At 59.3% G+C, this 18084-nt stretch overlaps 2 protein-coding genes across 7 annotated transcripts in view; both read left to right on the forward strand.

Moving 5' to 3' along the window:
* Window positions 1–1653: 1653 nt before the first annotated feature.
* AIFM3 (AIF family member 3) lies at window positions 1654–9449 on the forward strand. Of its 6 annotated transcripts, XM_081801681.1 has the most exons (19): window positions 1660–2025; window positions 2228–2337; window positions 2527–2636; window positions 2732–2776; window positions 3004–3100; window positions 3176–3288; window positions 3581–3667; window positions 4077–4168; window positions 4279–4409; window positions 4520–4635; window positions 4736–4807; window positions 4889–4952; window positions 5558–5634; window positions 5737–5854; window positions 7072–7170; window positions 7455–7530; window positions 8072–8176; window positions 8835–8855; window positions 9082–9449. In XM_081801681.1, exons 1-19 carry the CDS (start codon window positions 1787–1789, stop codon window positions 9119–9121), a joined length of 1812 nt encoding a protein of 603 aa, XP_081657807.1. In that variant the 5' UTR covers window positions 1660–1786; the 3' UTR covers window positions 9122–9449. The 6 variants fall into 6 exon arrangements, with proteins under 6 accessions (XP_081657809.1, XP_081657812.1, XP_081657811.1 ...); XM_081801683.1 differs by lacking the exon at window positions 7072–7170 and having other exon boundaries at window positions 1654–2025; XM_081801682.1 differs by lacking the exon at window positions 8835–8855 and having other exon boundaries at window positions 1663–2025.
* Window positions 9450–10053: 604 nt separating this feature from the next.
* Window positions 10054–18084, forward strand: part of LZTR1 (leucine zipper like post translational regulator 1) — a 16426-nt gene continuing 8395 nt past the window's right edge. The window contains exons 1-6 of the mRNA XM_081802512.1: window positions 10054–10597; window positions 11069–11131; window positions 14280–14336; window positions 16005–16084; window positions 16439–16547; window positions 17028–17111. Coding sequence (XP_081658638.1) covers window positions 10398–10597; window positions 11069–11131; window positions 14280–14336; window positions 16005–16084; window positions 16439–16547; window positions 17028–17111 — 593 coding nt within the window. The 5' untranslated portion in view covers window positions 10054–10397. The remainder of the gene's footprint in view (window positions 10598–11068; window positions 11132–14279; window positions 14337–16004; window positions 16085–16438; window positions 16548–17027; window positions 17112–18084) is intronic.

The following is an 18084-nucleotide window of genomic DNA, read 5'->3' on the forward strand; positions in this document are numbered from 1 at the left end:
AGGCGCCCTCTTTCTGTTTTATAATGAAAGCATCTGAGGTCCAAAGGGGATAAGGCAGGGGCCCATGGTCACATGGGCTCCTGGGAATCATGAGGCTAGGGTTGATCTGGCTCTGTGGATCAGCAGAGACCCCCTCTCCATCCACCTTTCCACTATTGCATCTGACTTAATGGCTTCCTGTTAAGACTGCATCATCGAGCTCCTTGGAGCCTTCTGGAAGGAGGTGGAGGATGCAAACAGTCTGGCTTGGCTGTTATCTGGGCCCCTGCCAGGCTGTTCCTGTGAGCTTCCTCTCTACAGTTCACATAGCTGGTGTCAGCTGAGTTGGGAGTATTTTCCTTTTGAATTCTTCTCAAAACATTCTAACACCATTACATAAAGTACGGAAAATGAAGGCAAAGAACCTACCCCACCCTCAACACCCCCTCCCAACCTGACGCAACAGCTTCAGCATGGTGGTGGGCTCTGGGGCCCTTCCTGCCCAGTTGGAATCATGGAGCCGACCTTCACCCCTGCCCCCTGCTGTGCCTGGGCCAGGCTAAGGGCTGGGACTTGAGGATCAGGGGGTGCGGGCCTGCCTTCCCGGGCTCCGGGCCAGGCCAGGGTGGGAGATTAGCACGGCACGAGATGAGGCACATGCCAGGAATGGGCAGCCGGAGGAGGCAGCAGCTGAGTTGTCCAGGTGGATGGGCAGGAGTGAGCCAGGGCTGGGAGGGATGGCAGGCTGAGGGAGCTGCATAGGCAGAGGCCCAGAGGTGTGACTCCGTGTTCTCTGTTTCTGGAGGGTCAGGTCTGGGGTGGAGGGGATCAGAGGTGAAATGGGGAGAGGCCTGGAGGCTCCGGTGCCTTGGGAGTTGGGAGAGGCGCCTCCTGCTTCCTCATTGGGCCCATGCTGTGCCAGGGGCTTAGCGTCCATCACTCAGCCCAGGAGGCCGGATTATCGCTGCTAAAAATTCTGTTTATTGTTCCCTTCTAATTAGAAAAACACCCCAGGCACATTGTAGGGAATGTAGAAAATGCAGAAAAATATAAAGACAAAAATGACAGTCTCTGGCTAACTGCCTGCTAGAGTGGGCCCATGGGCACTCTGGGGAAGTGTCTTCTGTGTGGAGGCTTCGAGAGGTGGGCCCCACGCCCCCTCTGCACCTACCCCTTCAGGTGGGGTTCACGGCCAAGGCCCCAGACCCCTGCACATGAAAACATTTAAAACCCAGGGCTTGGCAAATGATGGATTCTTAAATTGGTGAGCATAGCTATTTTAAGAAGTTGAAAATATATTGTGTACATTTTTTTTTTTTAATTAAAAAAAAAACAAACCTCAAACCTACGGGAAAGTTGCAAACAGAACAGACTGTCTGTTTGCCGTCACCCAGATTCACTGGCCGGGAAATGAGCCGCACCCAGGTTTGGACGCCCTGTTCTCACTTGAGTCAGACTCTACACGTACCCTGATCCTTCATGGATGTCCCTGCCATCAGGGACCATGCTGTTGCAGTCCGAGCAGGGCTCAGGGCACCAGGGTTCTTTTGCTCCACATAGATTCTTGGAGAAAAGGCAATGTCAGGGTCAAAGTGCCCCCCCTCACTCATTTGTTACTGAAAAAGAAAACATGCAGAGATGAACTCACCCTCCTGCTGCCTCTGTTCTGTTTCTCGCCTGTTTTAAGGCTCTCTGCTGATGGTGCAGGGGGCTTTCTGGAAAGGTGGAGGCACGGAGGAGAACTCACTCAAAGGGCCAGCGCCAGAGCTGGTGAGGTAGGGAAGGGGGTGGCCCCGGCTGGGGGCTCATGGTGCTGCGCTGCCCGCCCACAGTGGAGCTCAAGATCGAGGTGGTGCTACCTGAGAAGGAGCGGGGCAAGGAGGAGCTGCTGGCCGGCGGGAAGGGCAGCCCCCGGGCCTACCAGGGTAACGGCACAGCCCGCCACTTCCATGCCGATGAGCGCCTGCCCGCCCCTCACCCCTATCCCAGCGCTCAGGACTGTGTGGAGGCCGCCGTCTGCCACGTCAAGGACCTCGAGAATGGCCAGTGAGTGCTGGGCCTGGGGGAGGCGGGGGGCCGTCCGAGGGCCCAAGATGGGAAGGCAAGATGCAGGCCTTGGATGGGGTGGGCTGGGAGGCCTGGAAGGGGCCCCCACCATCATGGCCTCTCCCGGTCTGGGCCTGCTCCCCAGAAAGCTGGACTCTGGGAAGGGGTGCCCACCAGAGGTCTGAGTGCAGCCCCTCCCCAGGATGCGGGAAGTGGAGCTGGGCTGGGGGAAGGTGTTGCTGGTGAAGGACAACGGGGAGTTCCACGCTCTGGGCCACAAGTGTCCGCACTATGGAGCACCCCTGGTGAAAGGTGAGCTGTCCCAGGACGCACGGGAAGCGGGGTGGGACCTCCCTGAAGGGTGCTTGGGACCTCCTTGGACCCTCAGGGTCTCATCTATCAGTGGGGTCTCCTGGGCTGTGGGGAAGAGCCAGCAACTGCTGGGACACAGGAGAGAGGGACTGTTGCTGGTGGCCCCAGCCCAGCACCACCCTCCCCCAGGTGTGCTGTCCCGTGGCCGGGTGCGCTGCCCCTGGCATGGTGCCTGTTTCAACATCAGCACCGGTGACCTGGAGGACTTCCCTGGCCTCGACAGTCTGCACAAATTCCAGGTGGGGACAGGCGGGCAGTGGGGTGGGAGCCGGGGAGTGCAGGGCCAGGGATGGAGTACCCCAAAACCTGGTCCTGAGCAACACAGTCCTTGCAGGTGAAGATTGAGAAGGAGAAGGTGTACGTCCGGGCCAGCAAGCAGGTGAGGGTGTGGCTTGGGGCTCAAGCAAAAGGGAGAAGTGAGGAGAGCATCTTGGCCCAGGGATCAGCATGTGCAAAGGCCCTGTGGCTGGGGAACAGAGTAAAAGGCTACATGGTGGGGTTGAGGCTGGACTGCAGCGGCAGGACCTGGCCTGCTGGGATGATGGCACAGGGAGGATGTCCACGACTCCAGCTCCCAGCTGCCTTCTGCTCTCCGGCCACCCCCAGGCCTTGCAGCTACAGCGAAGAACCAAGGTGATGGCCAAGTGTATCTCTCCGAGTGCTGGCCACAGCAGCAGCACCAACGTGCTCATTGTAGGCGCAGGTTGGTGGTGGGGTTATGAGGGGCAGGGTGGGGTGGGGGAGAGGTGGTCCCTGACCCACAGCACCCTCCCCTCAGGTGCGGCTGGCTTAGTGTGTGCGGAGACCCTGCGGCAGGAGGGGTTCTCAGACAGGATCGTCTTGTGCACGCTGGACCGGCACCTCCCCTATGACCGACCTAAGCTCAGCAAGGTGGGAGGAGGGGCAAATGGGGCCCAGGCAGGGCCCAGACTCCGAGCCTTCTGGGCACAGTCAGGCCCTCTCAGCATCCTGCTTGTCGCCCCTTGGGGGTCCGGCCGGCTGCCCTCTCTGCTCGTGCCAGTCCTATCTGTGGTACCCCCAGAAAGATGCGGGCTTGTTGACTTCTATCCCGCAGCCCCTGTGTGAATGGGGCCCAGCCCTACCCTCCCTAGGCCTCGGGTCCTCTGTTGCAAAATGAAACAATGGCTGCCTGGCCTTATCTCAAGATAACTATCTCCTGCAGTCCCTGGACGCCCAGCCTGAGCAGCTGGCCCTGAGGCCCAAGGAGTTCTTCCGAGCCTATGGCATCGAGGTGCTCACCGAGGCCCAGGTACTGGGCCAAGGCTAGGAAATAAACCTGGGAAGGCTTAGTGGGAACCACAAGTGATGTGAGGCCATGTGGGTCCCTGGAGGTTTGGCAGGGGGTGTCCTACCCTTTTGGCCCTGCTGTCCAGGCACCCCTGGGGCGCTCCAGGCCTGGAAGACAGCATTGGATCTTCTTCCCGGCAGGCTTATGGGCACATGCAGAGATCTGTTCAGGGCTGGGACGGGAGAGCGTAAAGATGGCTTTGAGGGGAAGGTGGTGTCCGAAGTGTAAAGAGAAGCCAGGAGGAAGGACCACCCAGGTGGCAGGACCAGTCCCTGTGGAACCTTCTGTTTGGAGGGTCTGGCAGGAGCTGGGAGGGGCAGCCTGGTTCAAGTCCACGCCCAGGCCCACACTCTGCCCGGCGGGGTTACAGGTGGTCACAGTGGACGTGAGAAACAAGAAGGTCGTGTTCAAGGATGGCTTCAAGCTGGAGTACAGCAAGCTGCTGCTCGCACCAGGGAGCAGGTGGGAGGCTGTCTCCCCGTTGTCCCCTGCTGGACGCTCGGCAGGGCACCAGCCTGGATGGGAGGGCTTGGGGTGCCGGGAGCCCCTCACTGATGCTGGCCACGACTCAGCCCTAAGACGCTGAGCTGCAAAGGCAAAGAGGTGGAGAATGTGTTCACCATCCGGACCCCTGAAGATGCCAATCGTGTGGTGAGGCTGGCCCGGGGCCGCAACGCAGTGGTCGTGGGAGCTGGCTTCCTGGGTGAGCAGCCAGGGCTGGTGGGGGTGATGGTCTGTGATGGCCGGTCCCGGGGTACTAGTGGCCCTGGGAGGTGCAGGGTGCCAGCCTGCCGTCCACCACCCTGGCCCCAGGGATGGAGGTGGCCGCCTATCTGACCGAAAAGGCCCACTCAGTGTCCGTGGTGGAGCTGGAGGAGACGCCCTTCAGGAGATTTTTGGGGGAACGTGTTGGGCGTGTCCTCATGAAGGTGAGCCCACCCCGGCACCCAGCCCCTTGGAACCCCAGGCACCCAGCCCAGCCCCGGCCATGCTCTCATCCATGGCCTTCTTGCCCACCTGCCCTGACAGATGTTTGAGAACAACCGGGTCAAGTTCTACATGCAGACAGAGGTGTCCGAGCTGCGAGCCCAGGAGGGAAAGGTGGGCCCTTCTTCCTGCCCCCCTCCCTCCCCTGTTCCCAGGAGCTGGGCTGACCTGCTCACCCACGCCCCCTCCCCACAGCTGAAGGAGGTCGTGCTGAAGAGCAGCAAGGTTGTGCGGGCTGACGTCTGTGTTGTGGGCATTGGTGAGTGGGTGGGCAGGCGGGTGCCAGCGAGGACCTGCACATGCTCCAGAGTGGCCTTGGGCCAGTCCCTTCCCCTCCCTGAGCCTCGGTCTCCACATCTACAAAATGGGCCCCCCCAACCGTTCCCACTTCGCAGGGCTGTCGGGGAGTGGGTGTCGCACGTGTAGCCAGGGCTTGGCACGGAGGACGTTCCCAATGACCGCTGCCCACAGATACCTGCACGGCCTGCCCCATGGGGGCTGCAGGACAGAAACAAGCCTCTAACTGGGCCCTGCTCCAGTTGAGGTGCCAGTCTGGGGAGGGACAGAGCTGGGAGGCGGCAGCATAGGAGCTGGGGAGGTTTGGCATGCCGACCCCCCCTTCCGGGGCGCTTCGTGGAGTCTCTCAGAGGAGGTGATAGCTGAGGCCGGGTGGGAGGCACGGCAGTCTGGGGCGGGGGATCCAGACAGAGGGGACAGGACACATAAAGGCCGCAGGGTGGGCAGCCCTTTGGACGATCGGTCTGGGGCTGGACTGCGGTGAGGGAAGGGTATGAGTCATGGAGGACAGTGAAGCGGGAGAAGGGAGGGACCAGGGAATGGACATGGTGGCCCCTGTCCTGTCAGGTGCGGTGCCCGCTACGGGCTTCCTGAGGCAGAGCAGCATCAATCTGGATTCCCGAGGCTTCATCCCTGTCAACAAGGTGGGGCTGGGCGGGGCGGGCAGGGTGCTGGGCTGGAGGTGGTGGCAGGTCCAGGCCAAGGCCCCTGTCCCACCCACAGAGCCCCGGGGCCTCTCCCCACAGATGATGCAGACCAACGTCCCAGGCGTGTTTGCAGCTGGTGATGCTGTCACTTTCCCCCTGGCCTGGAGGAACAATCGGAAAGTGAATATCCCACACTGGCAGATGGCTCATGCCCAGGGTATGATCAGCCCCCTGGCAGGATGGGGGCTGGGAGGCTGAGACCCTGGGGACAGCCTCCTCCAGGCCCACCCCCAGTTGTTGGCCTTGGGTCCTGGTCTCTGGGTAGCCTTTCAAGGCTCGGTGGTGGCCTGTCTGACCAGCTAGCTGACACAGCAAGCCCTGTGGCCCATCCATAGACAATCCCCCCGCTCCGTGCCCTCAGGACACCCCCTCCAACTAGCCACAGTGTCCCACCCACCCCATCCTTTCACCCGCCTCTCCTTTCCTTTTATCCTCACTAACCTGTGCAGTCACCCAGGGAGAGAAAGGGATTTAGTAGGATATGGGCCACCTTCCCATTCAATATTTCTGTCTCCTTTGGGCCACTCGACTGGTTCTGTGAACCCAGTTGCTTCATGCTGGCCCTTGGGAGGCAGCCACCTGGGCCTGGAAACTGGGCTTAGTGGAGAACTGAGTGCCCCCCCCCGCCACACACACACTTGGTGGTCACCAAGGCCTGAAGCCTCACTTACTGTGCATACCTGCTCTGGGTCCCTAAGATGTACATGCCAGCAAGTTGGCTGCCTCATGGGGAGAGCCAGCAGACTCCCCTCACTGACCTCTCCTCCCTGGCTTCACATTATCTGAGCATCTGCTGCCTGAAATCCCATTCCTGGTACTGATTTCTGTTCAGGTCCAAGGCCTAAAGTTGTTGCTGGTTTTAAGGAACCAAAGGCCAAGTATAATTAAGGTTTAACTGGGAGGGTCTAGGCGACTCTCACAGACATCCAACTACCAGGTCCAGGGGGGCCTCATATGAACTGGGAAGCCACCCACGCTATTCTCTGGGGCCCTGGGTGTGGCTGTCATCCCTGCTTCCCTGGGTACTTGGGCCCCATTCTCCTGCCCCCCTCTTCATACCTGATGTGTCTGATTAGTTGTGTGCACACCCACAACCCCACAACCCCAGGGAGCAGACCATCCAGATCTGGGGCATTTCATCCAAATTCTCTGAGAAGCGATCTGAGTGACTGGCTTTGAGCCAGGTGTCCCTCTGCACCGATCAACTGCAATCGAGGGTGGGCAGTGGGCTGAGCAATGATGCTTTACTTGACCCCTGGGCAGGAGAAGGAGGGGGAGTAGCCCCACATGTCAGAGGTCCCCAGAGAGCTCTGGCAGGCAGCGTAGGAGTGGTGAGGGCTAGGATCGGGGCTCTCACCACCCTGGGTCCTACAGGGCGGGTGGCGGCCCAGAACATGCTGGCGCAGGAAGCGGAGATTAGCACCGTGCCCTACCTGTGGACAGCCATGTTCGGCAAGAGCCTGCGCTACGCGGGTAACGGAGGGGCTCCGGACAGGGGCGGGGCCAAGAGCATTTAGGGGTGTGGCTAAGGTGTTAGGGAGTGCAGGGGTGGAGCTTGGAGGTTAGGGCGGGGCTATGAGCATCCTAGGGGCGTGGCCACGTCCGCCGTAGGAAGAGCAGAAACTGGTTGGGGGCGGCACTAAGGACCACCTAAAAGGACAAAGGGAGCGGGGTCTGGCGGGGGGGTTCAGGGAGGATTTAGGAGGGCACAGGGCGCTGACCTGGCGGAGCCCCTCTCCCTCCTGTTCGGCCCACAGGGTACGGAGAAGGCTTCGACGACGTCATTATCCAGGGGGATCTGGAAGAGCTCAAGTTCGTGGCTTTTTACACCAAGTGAGAGCAACGGGGTGGAACGCGGCGCGAAGCAGCGGGAGCTCGGTCGGGAAGGGGAGCTCATCCCAGAGGAGCTCTGCTCCAGTGGAGGGGACCTACCTGAAAGGTGGACCGAGTGGCCAAGGGAGGCAGCTAGGCGGGAGACCCTCCAAGGACCAGTGAGGAGGCGGGGTAGTATTAAGTCCAACAGCCACGCATTGAGGAAGTACATTTTATCTTCAGGACAGCTCTTTGAGGTGGGTGTTGTTGACTCCCACTCTTACACCGAGGGAAGTCACACAGGTAGAGAGTGGTAATCCCAGGACGGGAGCACAGCCCTGAACTCCGCTGAGGAGGAAGGCTGGAGCCTCCGTGGCCTCTAGCAGGATCCCCAAGCCCATGTTGGGCCAAGCAAAGCAAGGAGCGCTGGGTGCTCAGGATATTCCTGTTGCCCTGGGTAAGATCCCTCTCTGGGCCCCAGCTGAAGAGGAGTGCGTCAGGGTCTCCAAGAAGGAAGGTCACTGCTGGGCAGTCCTCAGGCTCAGTTACTCTGTCCCTGCAGAGGCGATGAGGTGATTGCTGTGGCCAGCATGAATTACGATCCTATTGTCTCCAAGGTAGCTGAGGTGCTAGCCTCCGGCCGTGCCATCCGAAAGCGGGAGGTGGAGTGAGTGTGGGCTTCAGAGGTCTGGTGTGTGGGGGGGGGAGGTCCCCCAAGGGATTGGCCCTTGGTAGCCATCCACTCCTGTAGCCCTACAGAGCCTCCCCCTATTCTTGGTCCACATCAGTCTATGGGGCATCAGGACTATGGGGTGGTGTGGGACAAGGGTTGTGGTTTACGAATGGGCTGGTTATTTGTGCTTTTGGGGAGAAAGAAGAAGGGGAAGAGGCTGTGTCCCAGGGCAGGGCCAGTGCTATGGGGAGGGGTCGAAGCCCTTGGTCAAAGCCACTGCTTGGGCAGTCACCTGGCCTGGGACACCCAACTGGATTTGGTTGTGTTGGGACTGGCAGAAGCTGGGGGGCGGGGAGGCAGATAGTTATGCCTCTGGGGACACCCTGCACAGAGATGTTGGGTGGTTGTTTGGTGTTTGGGGGACACTGGATGTCAGCCATTACCCTCACCCCAGGATGGTGCCAATGGGAGTCACCCTGTGGGCTCGAACTGCCTACAGAGAGGCTCCCTCCCCTGCCCAGGGACTGGGGAAAGCTTGGAGGCCACAGTACAGGGGTAGGCCTCAGGCTGGAAACGATAGAAAACCAAGAGGGAACATGATAAATGACATACTCTCTCCCCGGCCTTCTCTCTCTCTCTCGCCTTCGAAAAGGCTGTTTGTGCTGCACAGCAAGTACGTGGTCCTCTGTCCTTCCTTTTGACCATTCTGAGCCTTTCCCACCTCAGCCCAGAGCCTGTACCCCATGGACTTCCCCTCTCTGCCTAAGTACCCATTCCTGCTGGGCACCAGGGCCTGGCACAGAGCAGGCCCCCTGCTGTCCTCAGGGATCACCTGTTCATGGTGCCGAGTGGTAACCTGCTGTCTTCTACCCTGACTCCTCCTCCCCTCATTCCTGCAGGACCGGCGACATGTCCTGGCTCACAGGGAAAGGATCCTGAGCTCGCATGCAGCAGACTTGGGCAGGCACGCTTGGGCACCAGGGACAGAGGCCAAGCCCTGGGGGCAGGTGCCAACCTCCAATTTCCCAGGATTCCCCAGGGCAGAACCTGAGCCTTCCCAGTGCTTGCCTTCGGTTGCCTGGCTCACCTCCAGAGAGGCTTCTGCTACCTCCAGGAGATGCTTACCCCCCAAGGCCTCAGCTGCCACTGATGGCTGGCAGTGGAGGCAGGACAGGCCTATCCTCTTCTCCCTCTCTTGAGACTGGTCCCCTGCGGGACCCTGCAACATATTAGACATTATCTTAAAATTAAAACGCACACATTTGCAGATCTGTGTGACTTCCATTGTAACTGGACAGATACTCACTCTTGAGGGAGAAAGCACAACCACACAATGCTCAGTGCCACACCAGTTTGGCCTATGAGCACTCAGCGGAGGTAGCAACTGATTCTGGCCCTGGGGTTAGGGAAAGCTTCTCTAACCAGTGTCTTGGATCTGGATTTTGAGAGAAGGGCACTCCAGGTAGAAGGGATAGCACGTGCCAAGGGTTTGAGATGGGAAGTGCTTCTTCAGAGGTCAGAGGCGGCTCGCGCTTGGCAGTTTGGGGGCATGTGCCTACTTACGGCTGGAGGGGCTGGGTCCTGAGACAGCCCATGCTTTTCATGGCAGCCACAGCTCCCTGAATCCCCATTTTGCAGGTAAAGAAAATGAGGCTCTGCTATTAAGTAAGAACGAGAATCTAGAGCCTCTGTGCCACTCTGCCTCCCAGTCAAGAGGAATGCCGAGGGGGAGACGCGGGGGGCAGAAGTGGGGGCGCAGGCAGGAAGGGAATAGTCGCGCTCCTTGCTAGGCCGCTGCAAGCCCGGAACCCTCCACCCGGGATCCCAAGAGCGGCGGACGGTGAAGGCCGAGTCCCCGGGCAAACAGGGCATGCCGGGAAGTGTGGCCCGTCTCCGGGCGGCGTGGGCCTGGCCGGCGCCGGGGAAGTGCAGTCCGGACGGGGCTGGAGACTGGACACCGCCTTCACTGGAAGGGAAATCTGGCGCGCGTACTTGGTGGGACACGCTTCCCAGAGGGTCACACGCTCCCCGCTTCCCAGAGGTTGCGCTGGCCCGCGGAGTCACGAGGAGCGCTAAGCTTGCCGGGGAGTGCGGCGCAGGCCGGAAGTGTGCCGCGGCGGCACAGGGCTCGCCGGGAAATGTAGTCCCTCGGCGCGGCCCGGGGCGGTGGCGGCACGTCCCGCGGACCCGGTGGCCGATCGGGCGTGGACACGGGATGGCTGGGCCGGGGGGCTCGGGAGGCCCGATCGGGGCCGGGGCCCTGGCAGGCAGCGCGCGGTCCAAGGTAGCCCCGAGCGTGGACTTTGACCACAGCTGCTCGGACAGTGTTGAGTACCTGACACTCAACTTCGGGCCCTTCGAGACAGTGCATCGTTGGCGGCGCCTCCCGCCCTGCGACGAGTTCGTGGGGGCCCGGTACGGCGGAGTTCAGGGGCTCTTGGGGGAAGCGGGGGTGTCTGAGGAGGTCCCGGGGCGGGGTCCAGGGGCCGAGGCCGGGGCGTGGTGTCCAAGAGTGGGATCTGGTCATAGGGGGTGGGGAGGAAGTGGTGATGTCCAGGATGATGTCGAGGGCAGAGGAGGGGGTTCTGAGGGAGTCATGGAGCGGGGTGGCCTGGGGCAGGGTACTAGAGTTAAGTTGTGTTTGTGGGGCTGGGGCTGGGGTCCCAGGTGCTCTGCAGTGGGGTGGAGAGTCCAGAGAGTGCCAGGGTAATGTCAGGGTCCCCGTATACAGGTGGTCCTGGGGTACTTGTGGAATTTAGGGATCTCTCTCGATCTTGGCAGTTGAGAGGTGTTACCTCATTTCTGCAGCAGCCTGGGTGGTTAGTGTCATTCCTCCCCCAGGAGGGTCCCGGCCTCACTGCCTCCCATCCATTCGTTTTTTTCCAGACGCAGCAAGCACACAGTGGTGGCCTATAAAGATGCCATCTATGTATTTGGTGGAGACAATGGGTGAGTGAGCATGAGCATCAGGGTATTTGGACCAGGGAGGGAGAAACATGGTGGCTCTGACTGGCTTAGCTAAGTACTCAGCCTCAGTTTCTCCATGTGAGAGTCCCTACCCTCAAGACCCTTGGCACAGCATTCAGTGGGTAGCACATGCTTGGGACACAGAAATGTGCCTCTTGTTCTGAGTGAGTGGACACAGCCTTGAAAGAAACACATCCGCCCTGGCTGCCACCCTCCCCAGACACTTTTCCTTCACTGCACTTCTCTGGGGGCTTTATCAACACGCTGCACATGGCAGCGTTTAGAGGACAGTTTTATTTATTTCCCATATTTTCCACTTTTTGTAAAGGTTTTCCCACATTGCTATAAATTCCTGGGAAACAACTTCCCTGACAATGACCTCGTGTTTTGTTGGTGGGCACACCTCCATCCCATGAACCGTTCCCACTAAAGTTGTGGACGGTCTCCTTTGGTGAAAGATAATGGCTGAGCTAAACCTTTCGTTTGTGTAGCTGGTTCCTTCAGGCGGCGTTCCCCTAAGACCCATTCCCAGAGGGAAAGAGCTGTTTTAGCTCTTATCATGGGCTGGGCCATGTTAAGTACTGGGTGTGGGCATAGCAGACGTGCTTGGAGAGGAGAAGGGGGCCTCGACTGGGCAGGGAAGCCTTCCTGGAGGGGTTGATGACCTGAAAGATAAGTCGGAATGAATCAGGTAAAAGAGGAAGAGTGTTCCAAGCACAGGGATCAGCATGGGCAATGGCCCGGAGGTTGGGGAATGCAGAACGGCACCAGGCCTGGAGTCTGGGTAGGGCTGCCCTCCCTCCATTCATTCATTGATGTGGTCAGGAAAGGCCAGGATGCCCACCAGGGCTCTGGGAGTCTTGGGAGCCTGCTAGATGTGGGGCTGAGGCTTGAACTCTGGTCTCCTGGATAGACCGGGCTCAGTTCAAGTTAGAGCTTTGTGACTTTGGGCTCGGGATGTGGCTTAACCACACTAGCTGCACCCTGGTCTCCTCCTCTGCATGTGGGGTGGCCACATGCCCTGCTTTGGCATCGTGCTCCTGGGGGTCAGCGAGTGCAAAGCTGGGAAGGGCTCAGGACGGAGGTTGGGCTGTATTGCGGATGCAGTATTTGCACGTGACCGATTCTGCCCATGAGTCCGTCCCTGCCTCTCACTACAGCACTTGGCCTGAAGCCCAGAAGGGCTGGCCTCTGATTGGTTCTGCAGCCTTGGTCTTTCAGGACTCCCTGGGGGGGCTGACTTGGAGCTGGTGGGGTACGCAGGACCCCATGAGGACCTGCAGACTGGGCCGGATGGTCTCCTCCGGCAAGGACGCTGGCTTCCAGCCTGTCTCCCCCGCAGCGTCTTTCCCCATGAGCAGTCAGAGGGATGCATTTGGAAATGCAAGTCTCAGTGTGTTCTTTCTCAGCACATAACCCCGGGATGGCTCCCCTCCCTCTGCTTAGGAGCCCGAGCTGTCCTGGTGGTCCGCGGGGCCCTCTACACTCGTGCCCGTCCTGCTCCTCTGCCCTTGTTTTGCACGGCGCTGGGCCACACCAGTGCCTTGCTGTGTTCTGAGTGAACCAAGCGTCTCCTGCTCGGGCCCTTGTCCTGGCTGTTCCGTCCTTCCCACCCCTTCCTGCCTGTCTTCGGAATTTGCTGTGAGTGAGGCCTTCCCGAACGCCGGGGCCAACTGGACCAACCGTCGGCCCTCCCCTCCCCTTCTGCACCTCTTGCTGGCTCCATGGTAAGAGCACAGATCGCACGGATCATCTCAGGGTTATCTCAGAGCACACGATGTTTGTTACCACCAGGGCAGGACCTGTACCCAGCACACGGACAAGTCAATAAATGCATGTCCCTTGAAGGAATGAACTAGGAAGAGGCATCTGCCCACAGATGTTCACTGCAGCCTTGATGACAATCCCCCAAACCAGGAAAGGCTGGGGGTCCAGCCCAGGGCAGGAGGGGAGCATCCCGAGCAGTGTTCTGTAGCAGGTCCAGTTGGCATGTGAGCTGTATAGCAAAAAAGCAGCAATACTTTTGCTGCAATGTGGCGCCAAGGAACAGGACACAGATTTGTCTCACTCTGGGCACAACTTCGTAAAGGTGGACTGCGTACAAAGAAAGGTGGCTTCCTACACTGTCCGGGAGGGGGAGGGGGGGAGGGGGAGGGGGAGGAGGGGCAGATGGGAGAGGGGAGAAATTACAGTCACATCTCTGCTTTCAGCTCCTGGCTTCCTGACCGCATGGTCTTAGGCAGGCCCGTTATCTCTCGGGCCCCTTCCTCTTCTGTAAATGCAGGTGGGGAGCGCAGCCCCCTGATGCAGACTGAGGGAGAGGTGCAGGGGGCACCTTGTACAGGCCTGGCCTGTAAGGGGTGCTGGGCTCCTGTTGGTTGACTCCCTTCTTCCTTCTTACTGACAAGGACCGGGTGGTAACATGCAGGTCCTGGTAGGTGGCCAGTGGAATTTGTTTTCCTTTTTTTTTTTTTTTTTTAAAGATTTTATTTATTTATTTGAGAGAGAGAGCAAGCACATGAGAGGGGGGAGGGTCAGAGGGAGAAGCAGACTCCCCGCCGAGCAGGGAGCCCGATGCGGGACTCGATCCCGGGACTCCAGGATCATGACCTGAGCCGAAGGCCGTCGCTTAACCAACTGAGCCACCCAGGCGCCCTTGTTTTCCATTTTATTTTATCTTGAATGTAGTTACGTTGGCTTTGCAATAAAGAGGTGGAAGGAGGATCAGAGAGGAGGAAAGAAGCCTCCCCTGAGATGTGGGAAGCTCTGCATTATGGTGGCAGAGCCTCAGAGAAGGGGGCGCTGAGACATGTGAGTGGGAGTGGGAGTAGCGGTTCTGGAGCTTGCCGTGAGGTGTGAGCCCTCAAGCAGCCAGAATCATGCTTTGGACCCGACCCCAGGCAGGTGGGTCCCACGTGCATTGCCGCCCTGGTACCCTGGCACCTGCAACCAGTTGGGGAGCGTCCTTTGTGGTCACTCCCTGGTCCCTCAGGCATCAGCGGGTTGCCTGGCCCTGGCTGAGTCCCCACAACCGCCCCACCCCCGGGCTGCAGTGTCTGTCTCCTGGGTCCTGGAGAGCAGACCGGGACCAGCCCAGGACCGACCCCACCTGTCCCTGGCTGTCTTTCAGGAAGACCATGCTCAACGACCTCCTACGGTTCGACGTGAAGGACTGCTCCTGGTGCAGGTGGGTGGCCTCTGAGCCCCAGCACCACCCCCCCCGGTCCTCAGATTCTGCCTCCGGAGAGCCCTTCAGTCACCCAGCCAGTCTCCTGGGCCAGGAGCTGCTATGGGAGGTGACACGGGGGCCGGGGTGGGGGGGGGCATCGGCTGATGGGTCCTTCCAGGACCGACCCTGTGCTGCTGCAGGGTGCTGCCCAGGGGCTGGCAACACTGGCTGTCCTCCCCTCCGTGCCCCTGTGGGGCCCATCCTCTGCCCGGGTAGTACCCCACATGGGTAGTGGGCTGCATGCGAGCCCTGGCCGCCTCCCACAGATGGCCCTCCCGGCTGTGTGGCCTTGGGCGAGACACCTGCCCTCTCTGAGGACGGCATGTTTGTACCCATCTGCTCCAGTCTCCAGCCCTGCCCAGGGGGCAGCTCTCAGCTGAGGGGGAGAAAGGGATCCCAGGATTAGGAGGTACTAGGCTTCCTCCTGAGCTCTGCCATCTGCTTGTGCAGGAGGGGCGCAGAACCACCGAGTCACCTTGGGTGCCACACTCTGGGCAGGAGCTCTGTGGGCATCTGCCAGTCCCCTGAGTCCCCGCTGTGGTGGGGTCTCACTGCCCCCCTTTGATGGAGGCGGACGTAACTGAGCACTGGGATTGCCATAGAAGTTTATGTCTCGTTCCTCTCATACTTGCTTTTTTTTTTTTTTAAGAGTTTATTTATTTGACAGAGAGAGACACAGCAAGAGCAGGAACACAAGCAGGGGGAGTGGGAGAAGGAGAAGCAGACTCCCCGCTGACCAGGGAGCCCGATGCGAGGCTTGATCCCAGGACCCTGAGATCATGACCTGAGCCTAAGGCAGACGCTTAACTGACTGAGCCACCCGGGCGCCCCTCACACTTGCTTTTATAATATAGACAGTAGTTACAGATTAATTTTAAACATCACCTTAAAGACTGTACAATCCTTTACTAATAATTGCTTAAGGACAAAACACTGAAAAGGAGCCACTTCAGGAAAGCAGTATAAATGGGTTTTAGTTCAATAAGGAAAGCGTGTGGCCGGCTGCCGCGGGTGGGACCCAGCGCTGCTAAATGCGCCATGGTGCCGCTCAGTCCAGAGCAGCAGGAGACCCGAGTCCCTCTCTGCTGTTGAGTTCAAAAAGCAGAGGTTACAAAATACCTACCACATGACTCCATTTACAATACAGAGGCATCAATATCAATATGCATAGGAGAGGTGTGTGTGTGGGGGGTGGGGGTGGTGACCTAAAGTTATAGATGGTGCTTTCTGGCAAGTCTTAGTGCTGGTTTTGTGCTTTTTCCTTATCAGCAGTTTTTGTTCAAAGTTTCTATAACGAGGGGCGTCTGGGTGGCTCAGTCGGTTAAGCATCCGACTCTTGGTCTCAGCTCAGGTCTTGATTTCAGGGTCGTGAGGTCAAGCTCCATGTTGGGCTCCACTCTGGACCCACGTGGAGCCTACTAAAAAAAAATAAAAATAATATAAAGGTTAAAAAAAAAACCCTTTCTAAAAAAATTTCTATAATGAGATAGATATTGCCTACAAAATACAAAAATGAAAGGAATCCTGGGGGTGGCAGGGGCTCCCCTGTGTGGCATGGACTGCACAGCTAGCTGACCCCTGCTGACTGCTCCCCCCCCCCGTGCCTTGTTTCCCCCCCGCAACCAGGGCCTTCACCACCGGCACCCCGCCGGCCCCCCGCTACCACCACTCGGCCGTTGTCTATGGGAGCAGCATGTTCGTCTTCGGTGAGCTGCCTCATCTCCAGGGCCTCTGGGTTCCTCCACTGGCCTGGGGACCCCTTTCCCTAACTGTCCCGATGTCGCAGGGTTGGAATGGTCCCCCGCCCCCATGACTGGGCGGGAGGGTGACACACCTCCCTCCTCTGTCACTGCACCAGGGGCAGGGAACAGGGTTCTGCTCATTTCTGTGTCCCCAGAGCCTAGTACAGAGTCAGGCAGGCAGGAGGTGCTCCCCAAGGTTTATGGAGGGAGTCCCTGAATACATCTTAAATGAGGCCAGATTCTGCCCCCACCTCCTGGGGTTTGAAGCCTCTGAGATGCTACCTTTGGGTATGACAGTTTCTCCCTCTCTCTACCCAGGGGGCTACACTGGGGACATTTATTCCAATTCTAACTTGAAGAATAAAAACGACCTTTTTGAATATAAGTTTGCAACTGGCCAGTGGACGGAGTGGAAGATTGAAGGACGGTGAGAGACTTTGCTGAAACCTTTGGGGGGTGTCCCGATGGCTACTGCACTGAGTCCCCTGTAGCCTTACAGAAGAAGAGCCCGAGGCCCAGAGAGGCCTGAGTTGTGCTCACTCCCAGCTGTGCCTGTCTGAGGCGTCCTCCCTGTCCTTAGATTCTCTCCTTTCAAAGAGCAGAGGGGGCCCCAATGGACTGCTGATGGGTGCTTCTCTGGTCCTGTTTTGCCAGGACTGCCCCCCCCCCCACTGTTTGATATTTTGGTGTGGCTGGGAGGGGGCTTTACCCCGTGGACATCTGAATTCCTCATCCCCCGGCGCCGCCTCGCAGGCTCAGCCTCATGACGCCCAGCTGGCATCCCCAGAGCCCTGGTGTCAGCAAATGTAGGCGCGGCAGCCCTGGGGTCCCGGCCGGCCTCGTGGGGCTGTGAGGCTCCCGTCTGTGCTGGGTGGCCTCACTCCTCACCCCCCACCTCGCGCTACAGGTTGCCAGTCGCCAGGTCCGCCCACGGCGCCACGGTGTATAGTGACAAGCTATGGATCTTCGCTGGATATGATGGCAACGCCAGGTAGGTGGTGCCCGGCCCCAGCGCCCCGCCTCTGAGCAGCCCCGCCAGTGTCCTGAGGCCCGCAGCGGGCCTTCCTGGCGTGCACGGGAGTGAGGGGCTGGAGGTGGAGGGCACTGAGTGGAGCTCCCGCCCAACCCCGCGGAGGTCAGAAGGATTGGCACCCCGAAGGCACCTCCTGGGGGTGTCCGAGGGGGCGGCAGGCCTGGCCCACGTTCGTGCAGCTCTCTACGGCTGTGCTGGTCTCCATGGCAACAGGTGTCATAGCTGGGTGTCGTCAGAGCTGTGGGGTGGGGGATGGCCCCCTGAATTGCCGGGGTGAAAATACTCAGGCCCACAGTGAGGAGGGACCCTGAAGGGCTGTGTGAGCAGGTGGCGGCAGCCGCAGGTCTCAGACCCAGCCCCTCCCCTGTAGACGACAACCTAGGGCTCCTGCCTGTGTACCAGGCCTTCCCATTTTAGGAAATTGGCTTTGCTGCATTTTTCTGATTATAAATTCCCCAACATCTCAGCAGCATAGAAACTTCAAAGGGTGGGGCGCCCGGCTGGCTCAGTCGAAAGAGCGTGCCACTCTTGATCTCGGGGTTGTGAGTTTGAGCCCCATGTTGGGTGTAGAGATTACTACAAATAAATTAATTAAAAAAGCAGCAGCAGCAGCAGCTCCAAGCGGTGGCAATGTTAGTGGTGGTTTCTGCGAGTGTTGCCTCTTTGAAGTCCTCTCCGAGCCCTAGGGGTCAGCCGAGTGAGATGGACCCTGCCACACTGGCTGGACGTTGGGAATGAGGCCATGCATTCCTCTCTGGGCTGGAGGGGCACATAGCAGGGATTCACTGCAGCCCCCCTGCCCTGAAGCTTCCACCTCATGGCTGCTCCCTAGGCCCCTGATCAGAGTCCTGCGCGATGTGTCCTTCCCTGGAGCCATCCCTCCCGGCCGGGTCCAGGCCCACCCTGCCACCAGCCCCAGCTGCAGAGATCC

The sequence above is a fragment of the Leptonychotes weddellii genome, chromosome 13, assembly GCF_054177405.1.
Source record: "Leptonychotes weddellii isolate Sample4059 chromosome 13, ASM5417740v2, whole genome shotgun sequence".
NCBI classification, from domain to species: domain Eukaryota; kingdom Metazoa; phylum Chordata; class Mammalia; order Carnivora; family Phocidae; genus Leptonychotes; species Leptonychotes weddellii.